Source organism: Rhea americana, unplaced genomic scaffold, assembly GCF_003343005.1.
Source record: "Rhea americana isolate MKP2758 unplaced genomic scaffold, rheAme1 scaffold_63, whole genome shotgun sequence".
In the NCBI taxonomy this organism is placed as follows: domain Eukaryota; kingdom Metazoa; phylum Chordata; class Aves; order Rheiformes; family Rheidae; genus Rhea; species Rhea americana.
In genome coordinates, this window is record NW_028186790.1 from 71,956 (window position 1) to 85,505 (window position 13,550).

A 13,550-nucleotide genomic window follows, 5' to 3' on the forward strand; every position below is an offset into this window, starting at 1 on the left:
TTAATCCCACTGACCTCACTGTATGTCTGTGGTACAACTTAGATTTGCTTTACTCCAGGTAGGATTTTGATCTTTACAGTAACTTCTAGAAGTTTAGTATAGTTGCTTAAGACTAGACTAGCCTGCAGGGCTAATCCTTTCAGGAACGAGAATTCTCTGAGGTGCATAGTGGCATTTAGTATGGCTACAGTTCTCAGCAACACTTGGTACTTCCTTCTCTTCCAAGCAGCCTATTTATAAAGTAAAATATTCTTACCTAAACTGACTAGTTTAACATATACCCTATCAAGTAAAACAACAAGCTAGTTGCTTCTGTTCATAATTCAGAACATAAAAGCTTCTTGCCAACATTACTTTGTCTTTGTAATGTTGGCTTGCAGCATACAAATACTTTTCTACCAGTGTGGTAGTTATGTCATCACTGCAGTTGATTGTAAAATTATAAACATTATTGGGAGTCTGCAGGGGGGAAGCTCTAGTTACATTGTATATGCAAACCATAGTGAATTGTTCATCTCACTGTAAGATTTACAGTATCTTGTTGTGTAGCTGCAGTGTATTGAAGCTGTATTGGGTAGTGCTCTTCTCTTGGTTGCTACTGTGTACACAATCCTAAAGAACTAGATGGTCATTTACCCGGCCAAAGAGGCCGTTTTTGCTTTTCGTTGCAGCCCAAGCTGTCTGAATTGCTTTCACTGGAAACCAGCACCCTCGTTGGATTTTTGTGGGTTGCATGTTATGCTCTGCTACAAGGTCTTTCAGTTACTAGTTTACTGGAGTTTATATTTTTATTTTCTCTAGTTTCTGTGTTTCTAAAGCTTGCAATTTCTGTTGCATTTTCAGGTGTACTGTTATTGTTAACAGTTAACTACCTGTAGAAAATAAGAGAAGTAATTAAATACTTTATGAGAGAAGTTAGCCATAAGACTAAAATATGGTGGCATCWATGGAGAAGTTGAGCAGTAAACTTTTGTGGTCAAATGTATTCGTTTGTGCTACTGTGTTATCTTCATGAAACCTTTTTAACAAGGTCTGTGGAAATACATTTGGCATCAGAGGAACACGTCAGGGCTGTCAGTATTCTTGAACATTGACTGTTCAGATTCTAACAGAGAACTATTTATGCAAGACAACTATTGTTATGCAGGGAGCAGCTGGAGAGTGTTACCTCTGCCCTTGCACCAGTGCTTTTGTAGCTCTGCAGTAATCTGGTTCAGTTCACTGARCTGGTAGAAAATTAATTATTTATAGATTAAGAAGCATGCCCCTTTGCACAGCAGCTGGCTGTTAATTCAGCTTAGCTATAAGACAAAGTAACAGTTTTGTTTGCAGAATTTTGGAATATTTGTGGGGCCCGTAATGAAGTTACTACCCCTAACCTAGCTGATGAGGAAAGCAGTAAATAAAAATTACTCTGTTGCAAGTATCATTGATGTCTACAATAAGAAAAAATATCTTCTTTTTTAAAAAAGATAAGCTAATTTAGTCTGAAATCTTGACTTTTTTTTTCTGGTGCAACTGAGTATTCAGTGCCTTGTTTTCAGCAAGTCCCAGGAGTTCAGATTCAAGGCACCTCATTTTAGCTTTTTAACTAAAGCAAATGGGATAGGACTGCAATTGCCTTAGGCTCCCTTCATTGTTGGTAGGTAGACAAGGTACCTCCTGAGAGCAACTTGGCACACTTCAGCATTGAATTTCCCTCTTGAGGCACCTGTTTTTCTCTTTTGATTACAAAGGCGCCCAAGAGTACATCAGGTAAGTGAAACAGAATTAGATCTTAATGCCTTTCTATCCCTAGAGCAAGAATAATGCCTGCAGTTTTGTTTGTGAAGTACTTGTAGAGCTATGATTGCAAATCATTATCTAAAACTGCCAAATTTTAAGTATGCTTATAATACCTGGAAAATAGTGGTCTTCTCCAGTCACAGCTTGTTGAGTAGAGTTGGAGCTTTGCACGTGGCAAGTCTGGAATAAAAACCATTGTCCACTGTGCTTGTGATGAATTAGCTTAAATTTGAGACTTTTTGGTTTTTCTCCTCACAATTTACATTTCCATTCAGAAGCCCCCCCAACCTCTTTTCACCACCGTGAGTATGTTCTGGGGTTTGAAGTCTGTTGTGAAGGAGGAAGGAGATCCAATTATGTTCAAATCTAAGTACTTCTCTAGGACTTCAGCTGTTACATCAGTGACGTTTTCCATGCTGCCTGTTGACCAGCTTTGGGAAACAGAACTATTCTACTGATAAATGTCATTTTCAGAGGGAAATGCAGATACTTGATTTTTATACCAAGTCTTTGGTAAGACTTACTTTGGGACCTTTGGAAGGAAGCAGATGAATGCTACTAAGAGAGTTCTTCATATTCCTGCTTCTGGGACCTTGCCTGTGTGTCTGAAATTGGTCTTCAGATTAGCCTGGTGTGTTGTACTAGCCTTTGTTCTTCCAGGGTCATGTTGTCTGTAGGGTTGGATAACTCTTCTATATAGAAACAAGCCTTTATCCAGTTGATAAACTTGATGCTATGAGTGTAATACAACTCAATCCATGTYGCCAGTCCAGGATGTGCCAGCACATCTAAATGGATCAGGAAATGGATATTGAAAAAACATTCTTTAAACGTGAAATTAAATTGGGTAGCAGTTACTGTTTGGCTAGTTGCTTGTAAAGTGGTGGAAATTCCCTCCTCCCCTCCAATCTCTAAAACTATTAGTTTCTTATGTGCTGTTGTGGTGGAATCAAGTTACATATTTGGAAACATAATTCACGATGGGAACCCATGTGTTTAGGAAGATAGAGAAATATATAAGCTAATACTGTCTGTGGCTGGAAGTGACCTCACCTGCAGACCTGTTAGCTGTCCCGAGCCTATCCTAATGCAAAGCAATCTCATGATTTGTGAATGCTGTGCCAGTGTGAATTGCTGCTAATGAGGTAACTTGCTGCTTTGACGCTTGCCTAATGATAGCTGCAGGAATGGAGTAGTAGTAGTGACTGCTGCAGACTGTTAGCTCAGTTGCATCAAGTGGCTTCTGTCACATATTAAGAAGGAACCAAGCTATCTGCTAACTTGTTTATTGCACGAGCTTTCAGCGATATTTTTGAAGGTAGTTCTGCTGCATTCATGGCCACAGCAGTAATCCGTTTCCTTGCAGTTAATTGAAGCTGTTCTCATTGGCTAACCTAGAGGTAGGCTCTAAGGTGGGGAAACTGTGCGTCTGAGAGCATGGAAGTGGAAGGAAATTTAAAAATAGATTGATTTATGAATTTTGTACATGTATGGTCATAGAGTGTACCACAGCACTTACTCAGGCAAATCCCCTAAACATGCAGAGGATGCCCTGTTGTTACAGTCGTCATTATCCCTGGGATGGTTTGAAACGCTGGTGAACCTGTTCACTGTAACCTGGTGTTGAGCAGAATGCTGTCGTCTTGGTGTGGATTACCTCATTCCAGCTCTTCTGGTTGTCTGAGTCCAAATAAGGCCAGTTCACGAACCCTGCTATTTAAACTAAGTTAATCCAGCTCATGCTGGCAGAATTGAGTATGAGAGGGCTACTTGTGGGTTTGAGTTGAGGAAGGAAGTTACAGGAACATTTTGAGTATTCCTATATAGATTCCAAGAGTAAGGGATCTCGCTGCACAAGCTAAGCAGCTTTGTGATGGTATGTGGATTATCCAAGGTCATGAAACAAGTTGATTTACTTTTGACTGTGGCTCTGGTAGGAGCACTCAGCACTTCTTCTGTCATGTTTTTTTACCCATTTGGCATGGTCCTAAAGATCAGGTAGAAAAACGGAGTGTCTGCTGGTGCAGTGCAGTCCTCTGAACTGAGGAGAAGTGTCCTCAGTAGACTTAGCAACATAAGGAACTGTGCAGATACAGTGCTGAATGTCCTTGAAAGGTTATCTAGAGCCCTGCTTCAGGGTCAGTTCTACATAAAAACATTGCTGGTGGATGTTTGTTTAATCTTAAAGGGAGATTTGTTTAATCTTAAGAGGAGATTCCATACTTCCCACAGGCAGTCTTTCCCAATTCTTTGTTATCCTTACGTATTTAAAAAATCCTTGCTAAATTTAAGTCTCTCCTTCTTTTTGAGTGGACATTAAAACAGCCTAATTAATTCTTGTTCACAGTGATCTTTTGAATACTTAAAACATGCTGTATCTACACTCATTTTCTCTATTTCTGTTAGATTGAAAAGACTCCTTTTTTTCCCCCCCAATCCTGTTTTTTTGAGATCATGTTGTATAAACCTCTGATTACCTTTGTTCTATTTTGGATTCTTTTCATTTGGTCTCTCATACGGTACCAAAAACTGGACAGAATTCCTAGTTCAGGCCTTTATTACGTGTGAGGGAAAGCTCTTACATAAGAGGCTTGGGATGAGATGAGCCTCTTAATGCTTTTCCTAAAATCTTATATTGTTTTACCCTTTGCCTGTACATGCTGTTCCATTTTACTGTAGCCAGTACAAAAGTCAGTGGAACCAAAATTGGCCCAGAAACAGTACAAAATAAATAACTAAGTAGAGAAATCTTTCAAATGTCTTTACAATTTCTGCTAGATTCATGGGGGAAATGGTTGTCAGATTTTACTGAAATGCATTTCTTAGCTTTAAGCAAATAATGTAGACTACTGTTTAAACACACCTCTTCATAACTGCTTGGAATTTTTAACTTGGTATCTGAGCCTTAAAATTTTACGAAGCTTGAACTGAAATTATATGCAGTTGTTGGCATTAATGCAGCAGTCAGCAATTTTTAATAAATAGTATTTGTTAAAAAAAAAAGTTGAGACCTCCTTTTGACCTTTCTGTAGTAGGTTCTGAAACTCTGTAGATGGGAGGGAGAAGGAAAGGTGGTGGGTGTTCACATTTCTCTCTACAAGCTGGGAAGGAAGAAAGAGCCGTTATTCGTTATTTCTGGTTTCAGATACTTGGAAGGCATGGGGAGTTTGGGGGGTTTTGTTTTGATTTTTTTTTCTTTTTTGGACAGCAGTGAAGCCTGTAGTAGTTCAAATGGACAGGGAGCTGAGTAGAAAAGCAAAGTCTGAATAGCAGTATACAAACTAAGGAAACTTAAGTCTCTATAGTAGTTAAAAATAAGAATATCCAGAAAAATACAGAAATACTAAATCCAGTTCTCATTGTCTGAAAACTTGGGAGTGTTTAATTAATCTGWGATTATAATAAACTTTTGGATTTGAACTGACTTTCATCTTTCTGGAGAACAAAAATGCTTTGACATATCTCGCTCGCTGGACCAGTAGACCCTTAAGATGGGATTCACCTACCTAGCCTTACGTAGCCGCTTCTGAGCCAGCAGCCTGTGCTCCCATCACAGTCCGTGGAGAGGAATAGACACCTCTGTGGCAGGCTTAGTCTCATTCTGCAGCAGTTACCTGCGCTGGGTTAGATGAGCCATGTCCGAGAGCTGCCAGTTTCTCTCCTGTTTATGGAAGGATCAGAGGTGACAACCTCAGATTTCGATGTCTAAAGCCAAGCGAGGTGAATCCCAACTGATGTATGTAAAAGTGTGGGACCAACCCAGTACTACCACTCTGGTGGTACTTGAGTCATACTGACAATTGGGGCTTCTGCCCCGGTGCCCTGTCCTGGCCTCCTTTCTGTATGATGGAGAGAGCCTTTGTAACTGTGTTGCATGTCCTCAGGGTGCTCAGTGTTTAACATTTAAGTAGGAAATAAAGTTACTGACAGATTTGCACTTGGAAAGATACAGTAGTAGAACTTTTCTAAATGGTCTTTTTTAAAACCATTTTGTCCTAGAACAATGTTATTTCACTTGGAGGTTCATTTTGCACCAAACATACTCTGTGTAGTCTATAATACAGTAAAACAACACGGGACAACCTTTCTTTGATACGTTAGACCTCTGCTACAAAGGAAATCTTGTTTGCCTGTACATCCATTTATACCATGATCTGTAAATGTCAGTGGTTCTCAACACGCGTTTTTCATTTAAGGAATAGTAATTGGAAAATAGTTCATTTACCACACAGCTGTATTTGTTGTTGCAGTAATAGCATATTATTTACCAATGAAGACATTTAAAGCTTTCATACTTTTCCATCAGAAAGTATCCTCACAAATCCCTAATCTATTTATTTAATTTTCTCTAGATTTATATAAATATTGAAAAAGAGGCGCCTTTCTGTATGCTTAAAGCACCTTGGGCATAACTTAAAACTGCATTGAAAACAGTATCTGAAGAGTGTAGCAGTCTGCATCTGTCTCCTTACGAGCAAACTAGACAGCTCAGACAGTCAGATTTCTCTTTCCCTGCCCCATTAACAGTTTTCTCCTTTTACCATTTACTTTGTTTATCTCTGCTCTGCCTATTGAAACCATTTTAAACAAGTGAATAACTTGTTAAGGAGTAGAATGTTTTCCAAAAAATGTACCTATATAATAAAGCATATTAATAAAGTTGGATCATTCAAGGGTTGATGAAATGCACTTTGCTATAGCTTGGTTCATAAAACTGTAATGCCTATGACAAGTCCTAGTGGTTGGGGTTGTCTGACTCACTGAACTTATCACTGTTCAGGACAGATTATAAAGTAGTTCTTTCCCTAGGGAGTTTAGTTTCATAGATAAAAGTGGATAATGTGTTAGGTAATAACARGGCTCAAAGCAGTGAAAAACTTCTTTTTGGTTAATTGGCTATAATTTTGGTGTATATAGGAATGTTAGTGAGCAATGCTTTGATTTTTAGTGAAACAAGGCAATGATTGGTAGTGTAGCTACTGTGGTTCTGAGTTAAACTTGTGTTTTGTAGTTGGGGGAGTTGAGCATTTTTCTGCATCTCCTGCACTGATACACTTTCTACTGTAGCAAAGAGAAAAATATAATAAGCCCAATTCCTGCTTTGTTGAATTCAGCATCTTTCACATAATGCTTTCTGGAAGGAAAAAAAAATGCATCTTTTAAGAAAAGGGCCAGAACGAACCACGAATCTGTATGTCCGTGTTTAGAGATGCTACACCCCACCATAGCTTTGTTCCACAGTATGTTCCAATGTTGTTTGTTGGTTTGTGATTTAGTGTTAAGTATTTTCTTGATGCTGTCCCTCAGGCTTTAAAACTGCTGACAGCTATTTCATAGTTTGACTGCCCTTTTAATTTTGTCCCACTGAATAAATGTGCAAAAATATACAGAGGATTTTGGTACCTTTTACACACACACAAATGTTGCATCAAACATCTATGACGTGTTGCTGTGACTACAGTTGGTTTTTTTTTGTTTGTTTTGTTGTGTCCCAAGTGGCAGATCTTTGTAGTTTACATTTGCTTGTCCATTTCAAATTTCAACTCTGGATTACTTGCATCTGGGTGGCCTGTCCAGGATTGTTTGTGATGATACAGAGAATGAAGGGCTGCCAGCCGTTGAGGCCTCATGTTTCTTGGGTTCTTCTGAGGTTGATGACCATGTGCTTTTTATTTTAGATGTACCTTTCCTATCTTTTAGAAGCTGATAGTGGTTGTGGTCTTCATTCTCTGTGAGTTACCAGGATTTGTTCTGCCCTTTGTCTCTTGATGTGGGTGTCCTGAGAAAGTGCATGTAGACAGGTGATAGGACCTCTAGTTGCCATTCTGATTCCTTCTGCTGTTTCTTCTGGTGCTGCCATACCTCGCATTGCCATTAATTCTGCAGTCATACAGATCTTAGTAATTCTGTTATGATTCTCTACCAGAAAAGTACAGATTCAGAGTTGCATTAAGGTTTTTGCTTGCCTTTTTACATTACAGAATCTAGTCTAGATAAATCTTATTAGAGTAGGCAGAAGGATTGAAAGATGTGACTGCTTTTCCAGGTAAAGAATATGATATATCAAAAGGATTCTAAATGGATTTCTATTCTGTTTCCCTTTACCAAGGTACAAAACATCTCTTGTGTAAGTGGGAAGTTGCATGTCAAGCTATTATATCTTGGCTGCCTACTGCAGCGATTCCTGTCTGTAAGGCCAGTCTATTCTTATACTATGTAATCACCCCCTGTCTGGCTAGTGGACGTCACTCCTGGAGTGAACTACTTCTAATGGAAAGGTCTCAATCCAGAAGTCTTTCTTAGGTTGTAAAATGTACAGTGTATGATTTGTCAGTAGATGTTGGGGAACTGTTTCTTCCATTAACTCTATACAGTTTTACAGAAATAAATATTCTAACTACTTTATTCTTTTGAATTCTGGACAAATAAAACAATTTCTGATTTTTGTCCTGACAGATAAATAGAGGTCACATGACAACTGAAGCCAAAAGGGCTGCCAAGATGGAAAAGAAACTGAAGATACTGCTTGGTGGTTACCAGTCTCGGGCAATGGGCCTCATCAAGCAGTTGAATGACTTGTGGGACCAAATTGAGCAAGCTCATCTGGAGCTACGCACATTTGAGGAATTAAAGAAACATGAAGATGCTGCGATCCCACGGAGACTGGAGGTGAGCTTCCTRAATGTGACCCATTTGGTCAAATATRTACCTTTTATAGAAAAAAAGTGTTTTTACAGTGAATGGGCTCTGAAGTTCACAGCCAAAGGTTTTTATYAAGTTTTTTAATGATCTTTTTAAATTACGTTTTGGCAATTACAAGACTCTTCTGCCTTTCATTTCAATATCAAGGATGCTGTGATATATTACAAGCTGGGACTGATCTGCTAGTGGCTTCTTTTCCTTTATTTCTGCTTTTTTCCCCCCCCCCCCCCCCAGTCTATTTTATTAACAATGTAGGACTTCTACTGACAGAAGTTCCAAGTCTATCTTAAATTTGGTTTGTTTTATGTTTTAATTACTATCAGAACATCTTACTGTAGATAGGAAACTTGTGTAATGCCTCCTACTTCTGTGAAAGTCAGTGGTGCAATGCTAGTTTGTACTAGCAGAAGATCTCCTTTCTTGTCACATGCTGATCATATTCTTCCCTAAGCTGTTTGCAGYTGTCAGAGCTGTAGATAGTTCCATTTTCGTAAAGCAGTATGATAACCTCATTTCAAGACTAGCTTTAAATGTGGCTTCTAGTTTCAAAACCCAAACAGTTGTTCTAAAATCCAAGAAGTTTTAGTTTTGAGCTGTCCTCAGAGTTCAGGTCCTTTCCCTGCAGTCCTCTTGCTGGCTGACTATACTGTGTTGTCATCACAGAATCAATAAGGTTGGAAGGGACCTCTGGAGATCATCTAGTCCAACCTTCCACAGATTCCCTGGTGCTGGTTCCACCAGGACTTGAACCCAAGATTTTCTGCATGTGAAGCAGATGTGATAACCACCACACTATGGTACGCTTGTAATTTGGACATTGCTCCCAAGTAGCAACCTGCATTACTAGTCTCAATCTGGTCATCATGGCTATGAGGAGGAAGATCCATCCCTCTTTCTSTTGAGCAGCCTTGGCATAGAACTGGCAGAAACAGGTACACTGAGATGTGTGAAAAACATGCCTCAGAGCTGCCGTACTTAGTTTAGCTTTGGCCAGGAGACTTGTTCTCTGTTTTATTCAGCTAACAAGCCAACCCTCACTTTCTGCCACTCCATTTTTTTCCCCAGAAAWTTGTATTCCATATAGTCTCAAATCTTCTCAAGGATTTACTATAACTTTTTGTTATAACTTGCTGTGACTTTTGTTTTGAAAAGATAAAATCTGTCAGTTCTTAATACTGATCCTGTCAAGATTGTTTAGAAATGCTGATAGATGTGTTTACGAGCCAAGAGGTAATTATTTGTGAATGTTAACAGTGAAGTGTATTAAATAGCTCAATAGCTACTAACAATGTATCTTTTTTTAGTAAGTGATACTTTGCTTGAGTCCTAAGCCTCAGGATGTAGCGTTCAAATTTATACAAAAATATTTAAAGAGTAATGAGGATGTCCTTTTAGAGGAACTAACCCTTGTGAAAGAGGTGAGCAAACTTGAGGTTGTTCCAGTCTTGGCTTAAGGGATGCATCTACTGTGCAGACTCACCAGACTTGGCAAGTGATCTCAATCTGGCAGGATTTCTAATATTTTAGGGCTATCTGGTTTTGAGTTTTTTGTTGTTTTTTGGTTTTGGGGKTTTTTTTATATACTGAATTGGAGAATGAGGATAAGCAGCATTTGGTGTGACTGGGGCTTGATCAGGAGAGCTACGGAAAAGCCCCAGTATCATATTCTCACTTGTGTAAGTGTTTTATTTCAATTAAGATTTTATTTTGAAATCTCAATTAGAGGAGATGTATGAATCAGGAAGAACATAGATTTTTTTCTTCCAGATATCCAGCTTTGTGTGTATACAACATCAACAATTAGAACTTTTTTTGATTTTTATAATAAAGTAAACTGTGTATGGAAATCATTAAAGAGCGGAAGGGTAGACATCCTTATGTGTATCTCATGCAGTTCCTTTTCCCAAGCATATTTTAAACAGCTGGCACTGAAATGTAGATTATTGACTATTATACCACATCAGCTAAATGTCATCAGCAGTCAAAGGCATTTTTCAATACCTGGATCTATTTACCTCTCTAAAAATAGGTTTTTGTCTTTAAGGACTGCCATGTTCTTGTACTTTTACCATAGTTTTTCATCTAAAATATGTGCTGCATGTTTATGCAAACTCAAGGACATTGTGGATGGATTAATCAGGCTGTATCGTCACATTTAAAAGCATAATTTCTACCTTTCCAGTTAAATGACCTAATTTTATTGCCTAATACAGGTATCATTACATTTATTAAATCCTATCCCGATTTTTGCAAATGCATTATCCTCTCACCTCTGTAAGTGAAACTGCTGTTGAACCTGGGGTTAGTGACATCATTAAACCACTTTATGGCTATTTACAATTATGATCAATATAATAGGAAAATTTCCAAAAGTTCAACCTAATTGTTATTTTAGCAGAGCTAGGGATGCACAAGTTGAGCTGCACTGTGCTTCCTTTTGAATGCATTATACTTGTTAATTTGTTGCAGCGGCTCTGCCTGATCTATAGCAAGTGTAGCTTCAAAATTACCATCTTGCCTTCACTTCCTTCTCCTGTGGTTGAAGGCTGCTCCAACTGTTTTAAAGCAAACAGTCTCCTGACCTGAAATGTTGTGCTGATCAATATGAGATCTGCTTGTCTTGGAGATGTTGCTTCATGAGTTATACAAGAAATCTTTTTTTTAATTCAACTGAAGAGTTAACACTTGATTAATCACTATGTAATTAAATGGCAGATGAATATCATCATAGAAGAATATGAAACAATGCAGATGGAGGAAAAAAGCATCAGAACTTTACCTGTATTGACTTTACCACTCAGGAATGCAATTGCAGTCTTAAAAAAGACAAGTCTATGGAAACATCGTCTCTGTGACAGTTCACAGAAAATAAATTTAGGAGGTATTGGGTGGGAAATGGGATAGTAATTATTTTTACTGTATCTGCATCCACCTCTGACTCTTGAGTGTGGTTATGGTTCCCCCTTCCTTTCCATCCAATCTTAAGGATGTCGTAAAAACTGCGCAAACAAAAAGCTACACATATTGCAGAGCTTATSTCAGCTGTGGAATGGCTTCCAAGAGAAACAAAYAAACAAAAAAGAATACATGAGGATTCTTCAACCTGGAAGAGAAACTGGTARTTTCTATACATTCTTTAGTGGCGTGTGGAAGGAGTACAGATAAAAGTGTTTACTGTCTCTTCTGGTACAAGAGCGAAGGATTATCAAATGAACTAGCAGCTGGCAGTTGAGAACAACCAGAAATATGTACACCTTCAGACAGAGCATAGTTAAGCTGTAGAAAGCCTTGTCTCAGGACACTGAATAATAAAGTTTACCTAAATCATGTTTTGAACAAACTAATGGAAGAAGAATATATAGATCCTGTTAAATGCAAAGACATTGCTTATGGGAAAGTTTCCAATTAGAAATCTCCTTTAGAAGCATTTTATGTTAGTCGCTGTCAAAAACAGGGTACTGAAATAAAATAACCATGCTTCTTGATACTCTTTATCAGTTGTTTGGTTTTCAAACTAATTTCATCACTCTTCTCTCTCAGCCTGACCCTTGCAAACAGTCTGCAGGAGTGTGACTATTGGAAGAATTGACCAGTTGTTTAATTATGTTTTGCTTTCAGTGTCTGAAGGAAGATGTGCAGCGACAACAAGAGAGAGAAAAGGAGCTCCAGCAGAGATTTGCTGACTTCATGTTGGACAAAGAGACATTCCAAGCAAAATATTAAAGCACAAAATTCCTTTCTTCACTGGTGTATCATTTTTAAAATGTACAGATACTTCTCCAGCAAGTTTTGCCATCTGCTGCAGAAATCAAGTGTAGTCTGCTGTATTCATCTTGTCAAGTTTTGTTCCTTTAATGGACTCTTCAAAATGCTGTAGGTATGAATGGCTTTGTCCAGTATTAAAAAATTGGATTGAAATGTCCAAAATTTTATTAAAAGAAAAAATCACTCTGGGATGATTTTAGCCATCTCTTCATTTGCTAGAGCTATCACATTATTCCTAGTGTTTTGTCATTCGTAAGACCTATAAGATACATGCCTGCAGAGTAATGTCTTTGGAATAAACCTAGAACATTAATTACGAAATAAAATGTCTGTCTTTTAACTAAAGTGGAATCCCGTCCCCCCTCCCCTCCCCAGGCTTGTTTCTGGTAAATCAGTTTTCTTTCYTGTGTCTGAGTCTGCTTCATATTTTATTTTCAAAGATTATCATTTGTAATACGTTGAAGATGGGCAGGGTAACCACCATCCCTATAAAAACAGTTCATTTCGGTGCATTTGACACAATAGTTCTRCATTATGGGATATTCACATTGTAATATTGAAAGTAAAGATATCTTCACCATCCTGAAACAGGTTAGGTTTAAATTTTAAAAAAGCATGCAGCATAGCCTAACTGTTCCCCTAAATTGCAGCTGAAAAGGTACTTTTGAAATTTCTCAGAAGGATTAATGCTTTAAAAATCTTCAGTGCATAACACATGTTCCCTCCATCTGGTTGATGAGCTTTCTCTTGCRCTTGAACTTTCACACGTTGCGCTGACGGACTCTGTTAATGTCATAGTTTAACCTCGGCCCTGACTGTGTGGAAGATGGTTATCGAGGCTATATCTGTATATCTTATACATTAGAGGCATAGAAACACAATTCCTTGTTCTGCTCAGGTTTTAAAATCATCTCTCGCTCCATTCTTGCTCTAATCAACTGGTACTTCCTGGACACCGTTTGGGAATTTGTGCAGGCCAGAACAGCTCAGTAAGTAATGTGTATGTGGCCAGCCCTGATAGAGTTTTAAGTGTATGAATGTGTCCRTACAGTGACAGATTACCTTAGTGCTAGGAAATGTGTCCTGACATTGTTACTACTATAGACATAACGAGATAGTCTTGCGAGGGCACCCTTGCAAGTTGTTGTGTAGGGTTTCTGGAGCACATCCTTAGCACGTGGTACTTTGGAGATCCATGGCAGTATTCTCTGTAGCTCTTYGAGAGTGGGTTATTAGGCATGTTTTGTTGCCCAGAGCAGCCCTGAAATGAGATGAAGAAAAAAAATGTTGTTTACTGC

General features: G+C 38.4%; 1 protein-coding gene across 1 annotated transcript in view; it reads left to right on the top strand.

The window, feature by feature from the left end:
* The window catches only part of CDC5L (cell division cycle 5 like), a 37,220-nt gene extending 24,623 nt beyond the window's left edge, over positions 1-12,597 (top strand). Inside the window, exons 15-16 of the mRNA XM_085320357.1 lie at positions 8,242-8,454; positions 12,106-12,597. Of these exons, the coding sequence (XP_085176483.1) occupies positions 8,242-8,454; positions 12,106-12,210 (318 nt within the window). The 3' untranslated portion in view covers positions 12,211-12,597. The remainder of the gene's footprint in view (positions 1-8,241; positions 8,455-12,105) is intronic.
* The last annotated feature ends 953 nt before the right edge of the window (positions 12,598-13,550 follow it).